The sequence below is a fragment of the Meleagris gallopavo genome, chromosome 3 (genome assembly GCF_000146605.3).
Source record: "Meleagris gallopavo isolate NT-WF06-2002-E0010 breed Aviagen turkey brand Nicholas breeding stock chromosome 3, Turkey_5.1, whole genome shotgun sequence".
NCBI classification, from domain to species: Eukaryota; Metazoa; Chordata; class Aves; order Galliformes; family Phasianidae; genus Meleagris; species Meleagris gallopavo.
In genome coordinates, this window is record NC_015013.2 from 14538299 (window position 1) to 14559886 (window position 21588).

Below are 21588 nucleotides of genomic sequence, written 5' to 3' on the forward strand. Positions count from 1 at the left end.
TGACTCTAAACTTTTTCAGGGGAGGATGGTGTAGAAATGGTATCTTTGTCAACTGAGTCGTTTCATTACGTCTCTAAAAATGAACTGCTATGCTTGATACCTAGAGTTAGACAAAACAACTAGCTTTAAAATTTCAGTTTCTAAAAGAAAAGCACAATCTTCCTAGGTTAAAAGGTACCATGTCCTCCTGTCCTCCCCTGGTTGCACGGTGTTTTAAAGGGCCTTGTTTTTAAGACAGACTGATTGGGAGCTTTTCAACCAGGAGCAAAACAAACTAATTGCTCTTATGGTTAGACTGGGTGAGCCACAGCTCTTTGAGCTGGATTTATTTCTTCTGGCTGATGAGGATACTAGACTGAGGCTTTCCTGCCAGTCAGCATTTAATTGGAAGAAGTGTCAGTTTGACTGAATTTGCTGCAGGAGGAGTGTGAGCGATGGGGTGAGGCAGAGGGCTCTGAGGAGGGTGGGAATCGACGCTGTGCCTCCAGGAGCCATCTGTAGAGATGCTTCATAGCCGTGCAGGCAAGGCTGTGGATGTTTTTATGTGTGTAGGGGAAGCTAAGAATAAACAGGAGGGAAAATGGTTTCTTAATCATTAGGGCGTGTTGTTTGTTGTTGCTGTTTTAAAGCAGTAAAAGGCAGCATTATTTCAGCTTGTTTGAAGGAGTTCAGAAGAGCAGTAGGACACAGGAAAAGGCTGCCAGTTCTCTATACAGAGCACGGGTAAGTGTCTCAGCCTGCCCAAAGGGAGCTTTCCCCTTTCTGGAGCAAGCCATCAGCCCAGCACTTTGGATGTGCTGTGCAATATGCTTTCAGACATGATTCCTCTTATCCACCACAGTCATGGTTGTTCAGAGGTGGGGCTGGAAGCATTTATTAGTCTCTGCTCTTTGGGAGCGAGAAAGGGAGATGGTCTTTAATCCAAACCAAACTTGAAGCCGGTGGCACAGCTGATTTGAACGGGCTTGCCTGGTCCTGCTAGTCTTGCTTCTCTGCGCTGTATATTCTGGAGTGCCACCTGCTGGCTTTTGCTCTCTTTAACTCTGTTTTCTAGAAGCAGCTGCTCTAGGAGATGAGAGCTCACGCCAAAGCTCGTGGGTGTTAGTAATAATAATGGTATTAACGATTTGTATTGATGCCTACGTTGTTTTTTTTTTTCTAATTGCCATAGCACTTAAGTACCCAGTATATTGGCAAGGGCTTCACCCTGACAGGTGCTCTGCAAACTGCGTGCGAAAGAACCCAGCACAAGTTCCACTGCGTAAAAAAATACAGAACACTGTATGAAGGAGTGGTTTAAAAGTTCAGAAAATGATTTTCTCAGTAGATGCTGTTTTTTGACAAAATATGAGACATAAAAAAGAGCACGTGTTTGATTTTTAAAGGAGTAATCATTAATTAAGGCACTTGACAAATGGAGTTACTTAAGCAAAAGTTAGAACAGTGCTGACCCAATTGTAAAAAGTAACGGTGATGTCAGTGAACTAAATAAATCAGAAATTCTTTTGGCTAGAAAGCAAGGGATGTTGTAGTTTGTGGCACAATGCAAACCTGGGTCCAGAGCTGAGGTATTTTTCATCCTAAATGTGACTTGATTCCATAATAGAGAAGAGAGATGTCTCGCATCTGCTTTGTCACATTGATTTTCAGTCTTACACCTCAACTGGTGTAAGTCGCATGGTTCCTGTGGCATTGCTTTGGCTGTAGGCATTGATATTTCCAGAGTTTCATACACCACGGTAAGGCACACAGGTATTACTTTAACAAAATAAAATTAAGATCTGAACTGAATGGAATTTACTTTAATTCTGCATAGATACATGTCTTAGATCACATCTCCAATGCTGCACTTTATAGAGTGACGAAACAGGCTTTTGGCCTTTCCTCCTTTCTTCCAGCAGTCCAAGTGGCACCTTTTTGGCTAGAAGTGCTGTTCTTTGTGATGCTACGTGTAATATGTGTTGGATGTATTGGTGAAGCTTCTCTGATATGTGTTCATAAGCTGCTAGTGACTTTTTGGGATGTGTTTTTGAGACTTCCTGGGATAAGTGTGACTCTGAACTACCTGCCTTTCCAAATCAAGATCCTCTAGCTCTTCTATAAGAAACACCTCTAAAACAGTAATCCCATCAAACAGAAGACTTCTCAGGCTTTGATCACATCAGGGAATGTGACTTATATGATGAAAATGCCCCATGTTGTGTTTTTTTATTTTTGAGCCAGAATGAATGATGCTTTGCAAATGTGCAGCTATAAAACCACTGCTTAATAGTTGGGTGTGTTTATCTCATTAGCATACCCTAGGCTGGGAAGGAAAAAGAAAACATGGTGTACTATCTGACTTCCACATTTGCATTCAGCAGTAGGGTGGTGTGAGTACTTCTGTCTCATTCAGTGGCTGACAACAGCAAGGAAAAGTTACTTCAGTGTCGGTGCAAAAAGCTTTGTTTGTCCTTTGCTTTACCTAGGTAGATTTTTTTTTCCTCTGAAGGAAAAAGTCAACTGAAATGAAAGCTGAAATGAGTTGACATTTTAATGGAAATTACTGTTTTTGCTCAGGGAGAAAGTATTTGCTTAATTTGATCTGAAACCACCAATGAATTTGTTCAATTTGAAACTGCATTTCTTCAGTTAGCTGTAACTCAGATTCTGAGTCCCAGGGAATCACGAGACTGGTTTGCAAGATAGAGACAGAAGTTCTGGGTGTTCTAGCTAATCAGAGTCTGGGGCTTGTGAAGTTGATGTCTTCAAGCTTTTTGCTGAATACTGAGCTGATTGTTGATAATCATGAGCCTAAGGGACTCAGTGTTGCTCTGTACAATCAGGATTGTGATGAAGTCTTGAGCATTAGCAATATTGTGCTCGTTATCTTCTCAAAGCTTGTTTTGCTTGTTCTCAAAGATAATTCTGCAGAATTAGGCCCTAGATTAAGCAGCAAAGCAGTTTGCTTCATTTTGATTTTTTGCTCTAATGTAGCATAACACCATCCTTTCTCAGCATCTGCACTCCTTCATGCAGTAAATGCTGTATACTGTTAGATAAGTGCTGCCAAGTGGAGTGTTTTTCACACCAGGGTGTTTCTAAAGCAGCCAGACTTTGACTGGCAGAAGTATGATGGGTGATGTCTAGCCCGAACTTCAAAAATCTCTGTAAAGAATGAAATACAACCTGACAGAGCTTGGCAGGTCTGATAAATTCCTTGCAGCTACTGAAGGTGAGTGGCTCTTGGGATTGAATACCTACCATCTCTGTGAAGGAAAGCAAACAGATTTTGAGTAACACGAGAAAGAACAGTTTATTTTCCTGTGCCTGAGCGTTTGAGTGGCTGATGGCCAGTCTCCATTATGGCATAACTGTCAGAGCAGAGAGGCTGGCAGCTCTAGAGCTTTGTGCTCAGTCTCTGGGGAGTTGTGATTTATCTCGGCCCACCTGAGAGGGTTGTGTGACATGCCAGTGCAGGCCCAGTTGCTACCTGAGTTATGGTTGTTGGCCTCTAGGGTACCTTACTGCTTAGCTGCAAGGTGACTCATCTTGCAAACTGTGCTGGTTCACATGAGGCAAAGTGAGACTAGATACAGATTCTCTCCTTATTCTAGGCTTCGTCCTAGAAGACCTTTCACAGAAATCTTTCTCCCACAGCCATGCCCATGTCTACTGGCATGATGGGAAGAGGAACCTTTCCTGGCATCAGTTTGTTTCTTCCCTGCTAGTCAGAAATATTCCCTGGTGAGACCGGGGCTTTCAATCTTTACATGCAACCAGTCAGGTTAGTTGCAGCTGTTCTGGGAAGATTGGGTTGTGTTTTCCCAGGTTGCCCATTTTCAGGGAGGTAAAGGAGGAGTGAAGGCTTCTGCCACTTAGAGATTTAGTGATCTGCCTGTGGCTGCTGACACCAGTTCTCTCTATTACTTATACTGATGGATAGCGTGGTAAATATGTAAATGTACGACTGACCTCAAGAGCGTTTGTCATCCCATTAACTTCAGTGGCTAATGTCAGATCATTCGCTTCATTACTTGGCTGCTCAAGACCTTGTGGAGTATTTGTAGTTATAGGTAGAACATGCAGTTTGGAAAACTGTTGGAAAAAGTTATTTATTCTCTTTAGTAAGCCAGATCTTTTAGGGAGGATTTTACTCTTGTAAAGTCCTGATATATACCAGGGAAACAGATCACCTAGAAATAGGAAACATGAATATGTATGCTGCTTGGGCTTGGCCTACCTCCGCTTGTGATCTGTATTTGCAGTGAGTGCTGGACTGTTCCCAAAACTGAGGCAGTGAATGTGGTATTAATATTATTAGCTGCCAGGAGTGCTACGGGTGAATGATTAGTTTCCAATAAGAGAGAAGTTTCTGGATTGGTTCCAGTTCCTTTTGGTGTATTCTGCAAACTAGAATGACCCGTGCTGTGACCTGGGATAGTTGTAGCACTTATCAGAAGCTGAGAATGCATGAAGATCACAATTTGTCTGCATTAGGAAATGACATTTTGTGGCTGACCTTGAGGAGCCATGCTAGCTGGTTATCAGCTGTCCTCTTGTGAAGATAAGCTCTTGGAAGTCATTCTTCTATGTTATGACATCTGCTGCACCTTTTCTCTTGATAAACAGGGGACTTTACTCCCTTGCTCAGTAAATCTCAGGAGAAAGGTAAAAAGGTTTAAAGCTCCCCTCTCAGTGCTGTCTCCCTTAAACTTTTATCTTTTCTTCGGGGTCTGTGGGACAGAAGAGAACTTCCTTATTATTATGAGGCTTCTAATGCGATGTTTTCCAATTGCTTAATCCCATCCTTTTCAATATAAAAGGGTGTATTGTTTTGATTCCCCTAGATCTCTTGCTTTTTTTTGTTATTTGCCGAAGCAAAGGAAGAAACCTCCCCTACCCACACCCTCACAAAACACAGTCCAGCCCAGCCCTCGGGAGCAGCGCCGTGACTGGGGCTACTGAGCAGTGTGGGTCTCAGCATCGCTTCCTCAGAAAGTCACACTTTGTGGGTCCTGTGTATGAGACAGAAACACAGAGCAGAGTTGCTTGATGTAAGCGTGCAATGGGGTTTCCAGTTTTCACATTATATAAACAGCATAAGAAATGCAAATATTGATTCCTTTCTGTCTTCCTCTGTTTGAGCCAATATGCAGGCAGATTTTGACCTGATTTTATAAAAAATTACTTGGAGAGCTGCTCCATTCACTTAAGAGTCGACTGCCTTAATACACTACTTCAAGCTGATTTCCAGTCAACCGCCCACTGACCTGTATCAGTGAGAAGCATTTGTAGTTTTATTTAAAATTACCTTTTTTTTTTTTTTGGATGGTGGTATTTTGTAATAGCAGATTCTCAGGGGAGGGAGGGATGGAAGAATGTTTTAATTAAGTTTCTCTTCAGGTATCAGGCAAATTCTATCAATCTATGCATCAGATGAAGCATAAAGCTGTAATGGAAGAACAACTTTGTCATTTTAAGTGATCAGTTGCTTTGTGGTCTCTCTCCCTCTACATTTTGAATACTACAGAATTTCATCACGTAGCCATAAATGAAAATCTTTTTTGGGAAGAAGATGCTGCACTGCGAGTAAAAGCTGTTACTTAGAATGAGTTTAATGTCCACAGAGCAAGCTTTGCTCTTTGCTTGCGTATAGCTGTGAGGTTCTGGAATTGGCCTTTGTGGCTTGATTTGTGACATCACTTTAAATTAGGGAAGATACTTTAAATCTGTCCTTGCCAACCATCTTTTCCATGTGTCCTGGCCATCGATGACTAACCGTGTGGCTTTTAGTTATAGGATAAGGAGAAGATTGCTTTTCTGCTGGGCCTTCGCCCCCATTCCTCTTTATGTCAGCTTGAGTGGCAAATGGATTTGTCATTTGGTGGTGGAGAAACCTGTCTTTTAATTCCTCTCACCTCAGGGTTTACCAGTGTGTCAGGCATAATTAAGAGCAGCCAAGAAAACTGATAAAGTGCTAATGGCCCTGCCAGAGTTACAGTGAGAATGAACTGCAAAAATGAGCACTGTCGCTTGAGATGCTTTGAGCCCTGGATTTTGTGTTCATTTTCAAATTGAGAGGAAACACTTTAGTATCCTCTGCAGGAGAATTTCCAGATTTGGGGTGTTTCATGACCAGGGTCGGGTCTCATCCTGTCAATGCACTCCTGATGCAGGAAGAGAATTTCCAGATAGCAGAAATGAGGAGGAGTACCTCATGAGACTCTTTCTGGCCGGGCAGGTGTGCATACAGGGATCTCTTGTGCTCTTCCAGGCTGGGAGCTGGGAGTTTCAGTGACCTATGGCTCTGGAGAAACTTGGCTTCTCCCCATGTTAAAAAGCTGCTAACCTGGAAGCTCTGAGCTGGTGAGGAGCGGGTCAGGCTCTATGGTTTGGTCCCCACATTCAACTGCAAGGAGGGCTACTGACGGGCTGGGTAGGCAGAAGAAATGTGCCTGAAATAGGCACATTTGTCAGGAACATTTTGATTTCAGATAGCCTTTCCTCTGGTAAAACACTGCATGAAACTTTCTGGTGAGCGTGGCTGTACTGTTTTGACTCAGCAGTAAAAAACTGTACTCATCATTTGCTGACCAGGCACATTATGGGTGATTAGTAGTGTTTGCTGTTGGAACAAAGTGCAGCTTATCCTGATCATATTTGACCAAAACAAGGTCTTTGGAGCTGGGGAATGTGAACGTGTCAAAATTGCAGATAAAAGGAGGGAGCAGCAGAGCTTGTGAGGTGAGATGGAGCAATGTACAGCAAGTGAGTCTCTTTCTGTTTATATGAAAACACTAAAGGCTGATGTTTTCAGCTGATGTGGTTTTGCTCCAAAAATGTAAACTTCTGCAACTGGTTACAGTAGTGTGGTGGGCCTTTTTGTCTCTGCTTTCTGTTGGAAGGGCTGGCTGGTGGCAATTCCTGAAGTGAATGCGATGCGTTAACACCTTGCAGCCAGGCTCGGTGATCCACTTCTGAGTGCTCAGTGCCAGAGAGGGAGGCCAGCTGCTGTCCTGTTTAGTCTTTGCTATTAGGATCACCCAGAGCAGGTTCTTCATCAGCATGAATCCCCTGGCACAAGTTCATAGGATGTTGCAGGCTCATATTTCACAGTTTCATTCAATGTTATTTTCTGTGGCTCTACACATCCGGGAGTACGTATGTCTGGTTGTCATCTTGGCGAGGGTTGGAGTAAAGCTGAAGGATCAATGCCAGTATATGCTGGCTAAGAATTTGATCAAATTAAAATGCTTTTGCTCTGCAGTGTTTCTGTACAACTGTGAATAACAAAATGGAAAGGATAGTGGGTGTAAGCTATTCATCTTAGGTGGAAGGTGCCTGGCACATAAGTAATTCCCAAGAGAAAATTGGATTGAATTTGTTGTTTTGTTGTTAATTTTGTGTTCCTCAAAATGCAGACACTGTCTCAGTTGCAGTTTGCATAATGTCTGTGGAGATGCTTTAAGTTTTGGATCACAGGCTTTCATATTTTTCATGGTCCGTGGAATAGGTGGTATGTTCAATGAACAGAAAATCTTGGACAGGACATGGAGATGCTGCCACACAGGAGCAATTAGGGGAATCAGGTGATTTTCTGAGCCTTGTTGTTTCTCCGTTGCAAAAAAAAAATATCTGTCTAGAGTCTTCCACCCCTGCTTGGTGGCTCATGAAGTGAGAAGTGGAGCTGGGATGAAATTATCTAGGAGCTTTGAGGCAACCTGGGTGGTGTTTGCATGACCTTGGACCAACTACTTCATCTCTGCGCTTCTTTTCTTAAATGACGAAAGAGTATAATAATGATAATACTTCTCTCTTATCAAGGGTGTTGTGCTGAATAAATTAATTAATCTTTGTGCTGTTTCAGTTTCTATGGTAATTAGTGCTACAGAACAGCCTAAAAATAAATGGAATCGTTTAGTGAAGGATATTCAGAGAAAATCAGGTAGTATGTCCTAGGTATTTGCAACAGTCCTAACAGATTTTGTACAAACACAAATCTGCTGAAAACATTTGTAGAGTTTTGTATTGAAAAGATACTGAGTTTTGTAGCAGAAATGCAACCAGATATTAATTATATTCTTCCTATTCACTGTCAGTTTTAAGTGACTGTAGCAGGCATTTCTTTCCATGTCTGTGGGCAGAGGGCTTTTACAATTAGTTCCCCTCTGTGCTGCCCCTCCATCTCCTTTCCAGCCTAAGGGCAACTGAACCTGGTGGATCTTTCTTCGTCATAAATCATAGACAGTAATGCTGTCACAGAACTCTTAATGAGTTTGGGGACTTTGTGTAATGAACCTGCCTTGAGAAAGGTGAAGTTTCATCAGCGCACCGCCTTGCTAGATGTCTGCTAGTAACCTTGCCATGCAGCAAGCACAGCGTGCCTCAACACATGCATAAGTCTGTGCAAAGTTTTTGAGGCTTTCAGTGATCAGCTAACTACACCGGCGTGCCCTGGAGCCAGTCTTTAACAACACGATGCAATATTTAACCTTCTTTGAATTGTATTAAATTCTATGGGCGTTATTAAAATATCTTTTTGTGGCTTTCATGCTGGTATAATTTGGAGCCTTAATAAGTTAGAAATATGTGTGAAGATAGTTCTTCATTCTCTGGTAGAGGGAGCACTCCTTCAAGACTGTGCTTTTCATTGCTTAGTCCTTGGGGCTGTCCTTATACTGTGTTAACAGGCAGTGATTTGTCACTGTGTTCATGAACTTGTCCATCTCACATACAGTGAATGTTTAATGTCCGTCTTTGCACCGTCTTCCAAAAAAAACTGCCTTTTCTGGTTGCTTTATAGTTGGTGTTTGTGCAAACATTCTTTGCAGCAAACCTAATTTTAATCAAACCTCTTTGCTTTCTCTTTCCTCTCCCTGTAGATATGTTGCATTAGCTGAAGAAACCTTCTTTTGTACACCTAGTGCAACACTTCTCTGTGTTTGTTGGGAAGCTGGGAACTGCAACAAATGCCTGTTCCCTCTTTGATATCTTGGGAAGCAGGGAGCCAGTGCTACAGCATGCCTGGCATCACCCAAGAAAAAGAGTTTGAGGCCCTGCAGATGGCATGAATGACAAACAGCTGAGAGCCGTGTTTTATTCTCCAGAGCTTTGTGTCCGTGTTGCTCTCGAGTCATGTGGTATTTTCTCAAATCTTTAAGACTCCTCAGAGGGCAGCCCCAGTCTGCAAGGTGGGCCTCTGTGTCATGCTCTGAGCCACCTGCAGTCCGTCACTTTCTCAGGTTCCTCCCAGGCTCTCTTCTCCTGAGAGCAGTCTCTATCACCGTGTGTTAATCTCTCCTTGCAGCGGCCATCAGCAGCCCTTTGGAAATCGGCTGCAGTAAGGATGAAGGGGTAGGCAGGGGGGTTTCCTGATGCTGCTTTGCAGGTCTGTTTCCTCTCGCTTTCTCTACTGCTGCTGCACCTGTCTGATGCTTGAATTTTGGAGCATTTTTCATACTCTGTTAATTTTTGTTTGTATTACTAGATAGATCTCAGCACTGAAGAGCTCCGGTTGCTGTCAGATTTATGCCAGGCAGAGTTACTAATTGCAGTTGCACTTGCCTTTTTCTGTGAATGTCGTGTTCCCCAGCCCTTCCTTGCACATGCATGTCCATATCCATCCATACATAACGCTGTCTCTCTTAAAGCCCCAGAATTTTCTGATTTTTTTTTCCCCACAGTTTTCCTGCCAGCAGCCTTTGTGGCTGCCACTGTGTGACAAACACAAAGCCTGGCTGCCTCTTGGTTTTTGGGCTCAAAGCACCAGAAAGAGTGCACCTGAGTAAGCTCTGAGCAAGGCGCTCACTTGTGATAGCTCAGTACCTCCACCTAGCACAAAGCTGCTGATCACAGACCCGACAGCTCAGCCTTCCATCCAGGAGGTTACTGCAGCATTAACTCTTTGCTTAGCTATTGAAATAAAGTGGTAGAAAAGCACCAGGAGAGTTCGTGTGGCTTTTTCCTTTCTAACTGCATGCGGTGGAATGAAGCAAATAGTTACTGTGTGCTTTAATTTTTACTGTAGGTGATGGCTTGACTTTCTTCTATGCCTTTCAGCGTGGTTGGGAGTGAAGTTGCATTTCACTCACTCAAATACGTGGAGAGGCAACCTCATCAGCGTCTGCAAAGACCGATGGGTTAGATGGCTGTGACTGCATTTAACTTGTCCTTAGACATGTTCTGAAGGGATCATACTAGCCTCCGCTTGCAGGAGTCACCAATGATCAGTCAAAATATATCTCTGGTTGTTACTTGAGGCGTTGGGGGAAAAAAATGTTGTGATTTGAAATAGGCAAATGCACCATGCAGCCTTGCTCTTCACAACAGTGTTTATGATTAAACATATAACTTTAAGATATGGTTGGAAGTGACTGTTTCTTTATTCAACACCAGATCAAAATGGGGCTGTCATGGTCACAGCGTGTTCTGTAGATATATTGAAGAATCATAGAACATCCTGAGCTGGAAGAGACCTGCAAGGATCATTGAGCCCAAACATCATGCAGGTCCTAGGTCCCATCACACCCTTTCAATTTGACTCAACTCTGTTGTTTTTATTTCTGTTTTTTTTTTCTTTTTTTTTTTTCTCCTTTCGTTCCCTTAGGTACCACCAGTGCTTTGTAACTTGGATCTCTTGGATAAGTGCCTCATACCATTACTTAGCATTCAGACCAGGTCTTTTTGCTGGAATGGATGTTTTCGTTTTTCTTGAACACTCTTTGCTTGGAGGTGACTTTTATTTCATGTTTCAGTTCTGAATATCTTACTTCTTTCTCTCCTAGCACTGATCTTCTGCCTTAAGAATGTCACTGCAACAGGGATGGAGGGCTTGATAGCATATGAATGTATAACTCCTGTGCAAGGTTAGGAGGTCAGAAAAAAATGAGCACAATCTCAATTGCTTGAAGATCAATAGAAACTAATTTTACTTGAGTGCTGTAACTGGAGAGGAGTGGTTACAGGTGACAGTTAAATGGGATCAGAGATTTTCACTGGTCTCATAATAATATTCTACCTCTCATAGTAGTATTGCAGTATTATTATAACGTTTTTTTTAACAGTTTTGCATATACCTAGGGCTATCCCTAGGACATTGGAGTTGCATCTTTTAATGTCTGAGCTCATTTGCCAGAGAGAATGAAGGACTGTGAAGAATTTGTATAAAATTGCTGGATCACATGTGGTTGGTTGAAAACTGGGTCTGGTGACTTGAGAGATCCCTTCCTGAGTTCCTGTAACTTGTTTCTAATCTGGCCTTTCCCTCTTTTTCAGCTAAGAGGTGCCTGGCTCTTCCATTCAGGTGTTCAGGTGCACACCAGTCTTTTGAAGATCCTTTCAGTCTTCCTTGTGCCTGCCTTTGCCTTAGGGATGTGGAGATAGTGATGCAAAAGATGAGTCCTTTCCTCATTTTCTGCTCCTTTCCCTTGGTTGTAGCCTGCACATGAGCTGTGAATGCAGAGTCCCCTCCATGGCAGTGAGTGGTTCCTTCTGCATGTGGGCTATCTGTTAATGCCTTGTGCAATGTACAGCTGGTGCTTGGGCATCTTCTCCCAGTCCCTGTGCAGGCTTTACACTGCCCAGAGTCTTAGGCAAAGCATCCCAAAAGGCTCATTCCCATGGCTGGAACATGACTTTTCTCACAAGCTCCAGCTTTCATAACCTCAGCCCCTGCTGCCTCCTGAGTCAGGGTTGTCACTGCATGTTTGTTGAAGCATTTTGTGAGCCAAAACCTACTGCTGTTACAAAATCGGCACCAGGGCCAGTGCTGCCAGCCAGTGACAAGTCATTAGCATCTCAAGAGATGACGTGTATTTTGTTTTCCCAGTTCAAATATTGGCAGGATGTGGGATGTTGTAGTCCAGAGGCCTTCCCTGCATTGCAAACCCCGTGTTTATGCCTGGTTTGTATTGAATGACGTTATTTCTGTTCTACTGGTGTCACCTATTGATTAACATGTTGCACCCCAGTTGCTATGATCTGGAGGAAAGAAAAAGAAATAATAATATGGAAGGGAAAAACCATCCAACAGCTGTGGTGTTAACTCTGTTGCATATAACGTTGTGGTAAGAGACGATCAAAGGTCCCCACGCAAATATTTTGGATTTGTTTTCTTGAATTATCTGGATTTAAAGTTCATCTGATACTTCTTCAAATAGAGTGAGGAAGGCGGAGCAAAAAGTTGTAAAAATATCTCTCCTTCGTATTTGCCATGTGTTTGAGTGGCTGAAATCAAACAAGGCTGAACAACTTGCTGTGGAAGTAAATACAGCTGCCTCTTTTTGCATAGCTGTAAGGAATAAGTGGGGAAGTGCAAGGAATCCTTTTTTAATGACTATCTAAGAACAAGGTCAACAGCAGCTTGCTTTCAGTGCTGTGCATTCTCCATGGTGTGCTGCAGTCCTGGGTTCTCAGCAGAGCCTTTCACCTCGGGGGATGCCTTTGTCAGGGATGAGGTTTATTTCACAAGCTGTTCATCTAACCTAGCCCACAGTTAATTTAACTGAAGAACTTGCCATTCCTTTCTGTTGTGCACAAGCGTGGGTGTTTCAGTGTAGTTAGGTTGCTCATTCATGTATGCATTTGAACTTCAGGAGCCTGTGGAAATGCATCTGTTTAAATCTTTTTTTCCTTCCACCTTGCATGCAGACTTAGCGGTTGGGCCAAATAGCTAAAAATCATCAGGGTTTTGGAGAGCAAAATGAGAAGAATTGTTATGGTGCAGAAAGGGATGAAAGAAAGTTCTGAAAATATGAGGCGGATGCTGAAGGACCTGCTTCGTGCCTCCCCTTTCATGGGCATAAGTATGAGTAGAAGTCTGAAGGGTTGATAGTGATTTTATAACTGCAAGAAAAGGGTGAATGCTGGCTATCACGGCCGGTTTGGTAAAGCTGACAAAATAATACTTGCTTGTTAAGAGTTACAGATTTGTTTCTCTTGCCACCTTACGAATTCAGTTCTAGTTTTCACTCATCTGTAGCCAGCTTGTGTTTCCTCACGTTCCTGTCAGTAACTGATTCACGTTTCTGTTTGCCTCAGGTGCTGAAGGGCTGGAAGTTTCCCTGCGCTTTTCCCAGCCTTCTTGAGAAGAAGTGGTTGAAGGTGGCCGTGGGACACTGTGGTCAGACCCCCACCAGGCTGGTGGTGCCTCGCTGCGCCGTGCCAGCCACCATGGAGACGCTGTCCCAGGACTCCCTGCTGGAGTGCCAGATTTGCTTCAACTACTACAGCCCGCGTAGGCGGCCCAAGCTGCTGGACTGCAAGCACACGTGCTGCTCGGTGTGCCTGCAGCAGATGAGGACCAGCCAGAAGGACCTGCGGTGTCCCTGGTGCCGCGGCATCACTAAGCTGCCGCCGGGCTACTCCGTGTCACAGCTGCCCGATGACCCCGAGGTGATCGCCGTCATCGCCATCCCCCACACCTCTGAGCACACCCCTGTCTTCATCAAACTCCCCAGCAATGGGTGCTACATGCTACCCCTGCCCCTCTCCAAGGAGAGGGCTATGCTGCCGGGAGACGTCGGCTGTCGCCTCCTGCCCGGCAGCCAGCAGAAGTCCCTGGCGGTGGTGACGATCCCAGCCGAGCAGCAGCCGCTGCAGGGTGGCCTTCCTGCTGAGGCAGGTGCGGAGGAGCCTGATCGCAGAGGCGTGGTGAAAAGCTCCACCTGGTCGGGGGTTTGCACTGTGATCCTGGTGGCCTGCGTCTTGGTCTTTCTCCTGGGCATCGTCCTCCACAACATGTCATGCATTTCCAAGCGCTTCACGGTGATCTCATGCGGTTGAGGGGTGTGGGGCTGCCCCGGGGTTGCTCACCCAGGGGTTGGGTTGGTGGTGGTGGTGGTATCGAGTGAGACAATTCGCCGAAACTTTGGCCGATGACTGCAGGACATTTTGTTCCCAGATGGTGGTGCGCCAGCCTGGCCACAGCCCTCGGCACCAGTGGAAAAACCTATATCCAGTGTCTGATGGTAACGGCAATGAGAAGGACTGCATGCGTCACACCATAATCATTTATCAAAGGGACTGTAATTTATGGCAGTTTTTATTGTGTTATGAGATTAAAGACATCTGTGTAGCTGGTTGTACTGTAAAGTATGCAGTATGAGCTCTTCTTTAACTGCGGTAGCTCAAAATCAGAACTGCTCCATGTAGAATTGAAGGAGAACTGGCCTGTGACTCAGTGAAAAGTGTTCGATACCAACCCACACGTGTTATTTTTTAACTGGGGGGGAAGGGGGAGACTTGTAAAACAGAAATCATTTAGTTGGTAAGACATTTTCTATGTTTTAAGCTGCACATTAATTAAACTAAGTTAGAAGGTTGTACAATAGTTTTTAAAAGGAAACATTTTACAAGCAATCTTTTGGTTCTGTGGTGTGTGGTTTTTTGCTTCTATGTCTGATTTTTCCCCACTGTTTTCGGCTATGGGGAAGTGACGCTTCCAGAATCTTCTATTTGAAGGAAGTTCTGAGCAGGGAAGCAAAGTGAGCCTAGGAGGAATACTTAACAATGCAGCCAAACATTTCTGCCTAACCTACTTCACATGAAGAATGGCTCTGAATGGTGAACATTAGTCATACTGTTTTACCTCTGATCTGGCAAGTGGGTTTCCTGCAGACCTGGCCTTCATGGCCATTAGTGAAGAAGTGGGTCATGAGAAGTCCTAGGACTCCTTCCTGCTAGGACATGACAGCAAATTGTTCTTCCTTTTCTTTTTCTAGACGTTGGGTTTTCTTATTTTTTTTTTTAGAGAAATGTACACCTATTTTGCCTCCCTATCTCACACGAGATACAGCTGCACACCCATGGGTAGTGTGAAAAAGAAGTTGCTGTAAGGAAGCCTCACCATGGCAACAGACCATGGACCCTTCTGTGCAATCTTTACGCTTTTGTGTAAGAGGCAGTGACAGAGCTGGAAGAAGAACACAGGTCAGCCGAACCCTCTTCTGGGTTGTGCTGTCCCTCGTAAGTCAGTGTGGCTGTCCTGGTGTTAAAATGCATAGGTGAGCATAATGCAGACCTTTTGCCACATTTCATATGAATGTTGGTCTTTGTTATGACAGATACGAAGAAAAAGCACAGAAAGTATCCCTATCCACCTATGAATGTCCTAATCTCCCAGTTATTTGCAGTTCTCTACTCAGAATGAGCCAAATTCCTGAACCTGCATTTCAGGAGCGCCGTGCTCCACTAGATTTAGTTAGTACTGTTTGTAGCTTAAATGGAGCTCTGTGTGAATTGCTAAGCGTGAATGCTGAAATCTGTGAGATTTAAGGATTGGATTGAGAGGCACATAGCAGGCCTTTACTAAGACAAAATTCTATTGATTAGCACTGGTTCTTTTTGCAAGTACAGAGTATGAGCACTTGCCTACGTGTAATCTCCCCGAAGAGTGACTTGTCCACCCAGTGCTCTCTCTAGTAATTAGTTAGAGATTGTTCAAGGTTGTATTATAACAACAGAGAACATAATTTTGACTGTACAGTGCCAAGGTTGGCCTTGTAGATGGTGGTGGTTTTCTGATTTTGTTTCTGGTTCACAGTAAACATTCTCAACTAGAAATTTCAAGAACATACCTCTGACTTAGTGCTGGATTTCTTTCCCTCCTTGTTCCCACACCACCATTTTCTTCCTTAATTTCTGTTAACTGCAGGATAGCATAAACATATGGTGCTTAATTGTTATGGTATACGTATGGTCACGTTTGGAGAGGAACTGTCATATATATTCATAGCACAGAAAAAAAAACAACATTATCCTCAGATAACAAATTCAATGCCTTTTTTTGTGCAAGGTGATGTGCAGTATGCCTTGATCTTACGAGAATTGTAATGCATCGACATCTCTCAGCAGCACATTTGATTTGATTGCAGTAAAGAATGGCAGGAATTCCAGAATGTGCCTGTGAACGTGTTAATCTCTTGTTCCCAGTAAGCAGCCAGGTTTCTGGTGACATCCACACTCTACTGCTTATTATGTAAAGAAAAGCCAGTTCACCAAAAACTCTTGCCTTTATAGACTCTTAAGGAAGTGACTAAATACAGGACTCAGCCCTCTACTGCCTTATCCCCTGTAGCAATTCATGCTTATACCAGGAGTACTTAGCGTAGCTGGGAGGTGCTCTGAGAACAGCACGGAAGCATTTGGCATCAACTTCTGCATCTCTGAGATTTTGATGACTGCATAAAGACACGAAGCAGTCAGAGAGCAGGCCCAGGAGATAACGGCGCTAACCCTAACCTTGTGCTGCCCTTGGAGCTCTTGAGGCCAAGGTTTCTCTGCATTGCAGAGAAGTTGTCTTGAAAACTGCCCCTCTTCATCCTCACATGAAGAGTGCTGTATGAAGGAGCAACCAGAAATTAGGTTAAAATACCATACTGCATAACACATCATACAACAGGCAGAAGTGGAGTTTATCTGGTGTTAATGACGTACTGTATTAGCAGAATACCATCCCGTGTTACGTAATGCACTGCATTGTTTTGTTAGTATGAATTTCCTGTACTTTTATGCCTGCTGAAATGCATGTTTGACCTAATTTCTGATCCAGCCATTTACCTGCTTACGGCCTTGTGTAAGAGCAATAAGGAAAACCTCAAGATTTTTGTCTGCGTGTGTGGTGTGTATGTTAATTCCTTCTTTTTAACAGAAATTCAAGAGATGTTTTTGTTCTGGCTTTAGACTGTGACTCTCATTTTAAATTTGCAGCTGCCACGTCGTGTCGGATCACCTTGCGTATCTGCTGACTTATACAGAGGAGAACTGAATAGTTTGTTGTCATGTGCAGTGTTAAAAATGCTTCTCAAGTATGTCAATAGTCATCCCGTGTTCCACGGTCCAATTCCTGGCATTGAAAAGTACTGCTATAAACAGAGTTTGGATCAGTTTTGTTCTTTTTTGTTTTTTTTTTTTAAAAGCATCCTTGTCTTTATATGTTTTTTTCTGTGGAGACGTTTGGCATTGTGTGAAAATCAGTGAGTTCTGGGCTAATTTTTTGTTGCCTGCTGTCCAGTAAGAAGTCAAAGTCACTGCTGAGTTTCACCAAACAAAAAAGAGACTGTGACTCCAGTGCTGTCTGAGCAGCCAAAAATTAGACTGAAAGTAGTTGTGGGAAATTACAAACGCACCTGCATTTTTTAGAACAAATTACTCTGTGAATGTGTATTTAATGGCTTGTTTAGTGGGAAGAATGTGTGCGTTGGGTTCCAACTTCTTTGTTATCCCAGAAGGCCCTGACTTCCATTTTTGGCTTCTGCTTTCCTGGCAAACAGACTTTAGGATTCACTCTGTGAAATTTGGTTCAGTGAATTTTAAAAATTCAAAATATGCAATTTTGGTATGTGGGATTTCTTTTAGGAAATTGTGCTCAGTAATTCTTCATGCTTAACCACGATGTAAAGGAGTCTGAATGTTTTGTGAACATGGAGCAATCATGAGTCCAAAGTTTCATCTTTATTAATGAAGCTCGGTCTGAATAAAACATTAGCAGGAAAAGAATGATATTGAATGAATTATGGTACCTCTGTTACTTTGCTATCAAAGAGCGTGGATGGGAATTTGGCAGAGTTGCTGTTTTTTTACGAGGGGTTGGCTGAAATTCGATTCTTAGTGTTTTAAGGCAAAGCGTTAAGCGTGGGTTGTAGTAAATGATAAAAGGATTTTCACATTTAATTACCATGGAATATGAAATTAGAGCTGAAGACTACTAAGCCATGCAACAGATTTTTCTATCTGCTTAATCAGATGATTTAAAAGTACTTAAGTACACTTCGTGCTCATGGAAGTGAGGAGCTGTTGGCCTTGACTTGACATGCATTGCACTGTTGGGGACCTGGCTCTGCCCTCCCAGTCGTGGTAATGCCATGAGCCATGAGCCCTGGGTCACTTCTGTCGTAGGTCTTCTGAAACAAGGGTGGCTGACTTTGGACTGGTTTTGGTACATTCATAATGGAGCTAAAATGAAAGAAAAATATTAATACCCAATTTCCTTATCCTGGTTGCGCATATAGCGTGGCTTGAGAGTCGTCTTTTTCCAGACTTTTTCCGTGTTTGGATGAGGACAAAGCAGGGATGGAGGGAAGAAGAGATTGCACGGGAACAAATGAGTTCTGGTGTCATCCAGGAGGCTGCTGAAATATCAGCTCGCCCTGGAGGCAACGTTTTTTTGCCTGAGCTTCAGCAGAGTGAGATGGCCTGGCGATGCTGTAGTGGATTTACAGCATGTTTTAGTGACCTTTCCCATGCTGTTATGCTGTCTGTGGGCTTGACAGCTGGGGCTGTTCTGTTCTTTCTCTTTGTCACTTTGCCTCTTGCATGCTTGTGTCAACAAACAAAGCTGCTTGCTTCGTCCTCAAGTTGAATGATTTTGCAGATGTTTCTGAAGTTGCCTTGAGCATCTTTAATGAAAAAAATTACCTTCAAATTTCAGTGAAATTTAAGGCTTAATAAATGCATTCTTGTTTTTCAAGTGTTTCCTAATGCTTCAATAAATTTCTCATTTTAGCTCTAAGTAAATCCTATAATTTTTGTGCTAACCAGTTCCTATACGTCTAAAGCAATTCACAGAGACTAGATTAGATCCACAGCCAAAAAAAAAACAACTTCCTATCCTTCCCACAATCCCCTTCGGATCTGCACAAGCCTGTTTTCCCCCTCCTCATTTGTACCATCCTGAGGCACCTAAGCATGACAATGAGATGGAGACTTGTGGGAATGTACTGAGACCCTGCATGTAGGAGCATGGGGAAGTGTGGCCATGCTCAGGGGTGGAGGGTAAGCACACAGCACATGCTCTTATGTAATAGAGGCCAAAAGGATTAGAAAAAGGGCTCCAGGCACTTACTGCTCAGGAAGGTTGTGTACTTTACGGTGCTGAGATAGATGGCATGATAGCACAAAGTCCAGGTATTGCTGCCTGGTTTTTGCATGAGATAAGCGCAGCTCCCTTTGAGCTGCCTTGTGCAAACAGACACCTTGTGCTGCTGCATAGGACCATTGCCTCCAAGTCAGGGTGTCACAGAACAGCTAGAAGCCTGGGTTTTTACTCCAGTATGGGCTATGAATTCATTTGGAGTTCATTTTTAACACCTTTGTCAAGCACTCCTGAAAGCTTGAAGGCAGCATAGAGGCTTGGCCTCAACAGGCTCAAGAGCAGGAAGAAATGGCACAGAAGGAGAAGGGAAATGAGCAGTCAATTAGGTGGTCACCTGCAGATTCAGATCTGCGTGTACAAAACCATCTATCTTGGTTTTGAAACTCCAGATTGCTTTTTTTCTTTCAATACTTTGCAGATGGGAAGCTGCCTATTTCAGTAGTGTAGTTTTCCATGTAACTGAGAAGCTTGATGAGTGGGCAGGAATACTTCAGGGTGCCGATACGTTGCTGAAGCTCAGGACTCAGGTACAAGCTAAACAGAAGTTCAACAGGAAGAAGATGGGATAAATAAAAGAAGCAAATGAGTGAATGTTCAGTGTGTGTGGATCTGTTGCACTGTAGAAAATAAAAGCTTGTTTTGTTTGCATGTGTGTTGCCTGATCCTAAGAAAAGCAGGTGGCCATCTCCCACGATAAATCATGAAGTTGGTAACAAAAGTTGTAAATTCCAAACAGCTAAGGACAGGATTTATTGAACCTCTTAGGCCTGAGAAGGTGTAAACAAAAGAAGTGGCTATTTTGTACTGCTGCTGTACTCAACTTATGAGGCATAAGGCAGGAGGATCAGATGAACAGTGTGTGACCTTCTGCTTTGGTTCTTGGGATGGAGTAAATAGATAAATTGAGAAATTTAAACTTCTTGCTCAAGGTTACTGGTTCACCCATCTTGAGAATGACAAAAGGATGTGTGTGTGCTGTCGCTGTGCTGATCGGATTTGGAAGCATTGCCCCATAGGCCCTGTGTGCACTGCCTAGACCTGAAGCATTAGGGTTTGTGCATGCTTAAGAGGGTAAGAATGTGCCTCAAGATCTGAAAAAGAGAAAAAAAAAAAGAATCCATCCCCCCACGGTGCTTCAGCATCGTAAAAGGTATGTGCTTTTGCTTTGAGAGGTTTAGGTTAGATATTAGGAGGAAGTTTTTCATCCAAAGTGTGGTGAAGCACTGGAACAGGTTGCCCAAGGAGGCTGTGGATGCCCCATCCCTGGAGGCATTCAAGGCCAGGCTGGATGTGGCTCTGGGCAGCCTGGTCTGCTGGTTGGTGACCCTGCACATGTTGAAAATAGACGATAATTGTGGTCCTTTTCAATCCAGGCACAGGGCATATGATTCTATAATCTTACGGTACTTTCAAAGCAGCCCATCGTGTGCCACATGCACGTGGCTGACTGTGAGAATGAAAGGAAGATCAGTCTCCAGGCATAGCCAATTTGCTGACTGAAATGCAAATGAATAATTGCTTAAATTATTTGGAATAACGGTCACAGATGTTTCTCAAATATTTGCGTAAGAAATTTACTGAAAAATTTGGGATATGATTCAGGTTTAAATACTGAGCAAGACCCAAAGCATTAAATGTACAGAGGGTGAAGGGATCTGGCCACACACTGAATGCATTCTTGAAGACAGGTGGACTTTACCTGTAGGTGTTATTATTTTTTTTTTTAAAACTTTGCTAATCTGCATAATTCTTTTAGTAACGTGAAGTTAATCAGCTGTGCTTTGGGGAAGATGATATTGCTATTTGAAAGCATACTGGGTAGCAGATGCTCTGTAGCTGTTTTCAGGTGTTTGAATGTAGAAACCTATATTTTTGTAACTCTTATTTTTAATTGCCAATTGTACCTGGCTGACAATTCCTAACTCATAGAAGGAAATAATAGCAAAAAAAAGTAAAAGCACGCAGTTCCATTCCATTCTAAGAGTGCGGAGTGACTATGATTTAAGGAACTCTGGAAAAATAAATTGAGTTCTAATAGCATTTCTCCTGCTGTTTTGAAATGCTGAGGGATTTGCTAAACCTACAGGCTGGTACAACGGAATCCCTGCTTAATGATTGTGTTTGCTAAACTGGCTAACTGCAGTGGCTACATGTGCTGTGCTTTCTTTCCCTTTCTGACCTCATCTGGTTTAGAGAAGACAAGGTTTGGACAGTTGTAGCTGGATTGAACAGCGTGATAAGAGTTGTAAAATGTTACCAGCAAGGAGCGTAGCTTTGTGATAAACAAAGCATTGCAACAACGCTGAATGTCTCTCGGCAGCCATCCAAGCACAACAAGCGTGAAGCAGCTCCAGTGAACCCCAGGGATAGGGAGAAATGTTGTTGAGGAGTAGTGGAGTGGGCAAATTTTAATACCCTAGATGCTGCCTGTGTTTGTTATTGCTGATGCCTGACATCTTTGGGTTTGAATTCTTTCTTTTGTTCTTTGCAACAAGGAGTCTAGAAAGCACTTTGTACTGCTTCCTTGCGAGACTGCTGTCTCCCGTTTCTTTCTCTTCTCCCCATTGCTTTGCCAGTCTGTTTTCCTGCAGATTTGCAAGGCAAAACCTATCTGAATGTACCTGAGACTTCTGTGGCATTTTCAGTGATGAAAATGATAACAAGTCTCCACACAAATAGGAACATCTCCAGGGCTTTGTACAGAGTAATTTAATACATTTGTCATACCTCTTCAG

General features: G+C 43.2%; 1 protein-coding gene across 1 annotated transcript; it reads left to right on the forward strand.

The window, feature by feature from the left end:
- Window positions 1-11258: 11258 nt before the first annotated feature.
- Window positions 11259-19969, forward strand: RNF152 (ring finger protein 152). The gene is made up of 2 exons (XM_010708436.3): window positions 11259-11292; window positions 13021-19969. The coding sequence occupies exon 2, from the start codon at window positions 13153-13155 to the stop codon at window positions 13762-13764; it is 612 nt and encodes a 203-aa protein (XP_010706738.1). The 5' UTR covers window positions 11259-11292; window positions 13021-13152; the 3' UTR covers window positions 13765-19969.
- Window positions 19970-21588: the final 1619 nt, after the last annotated feature.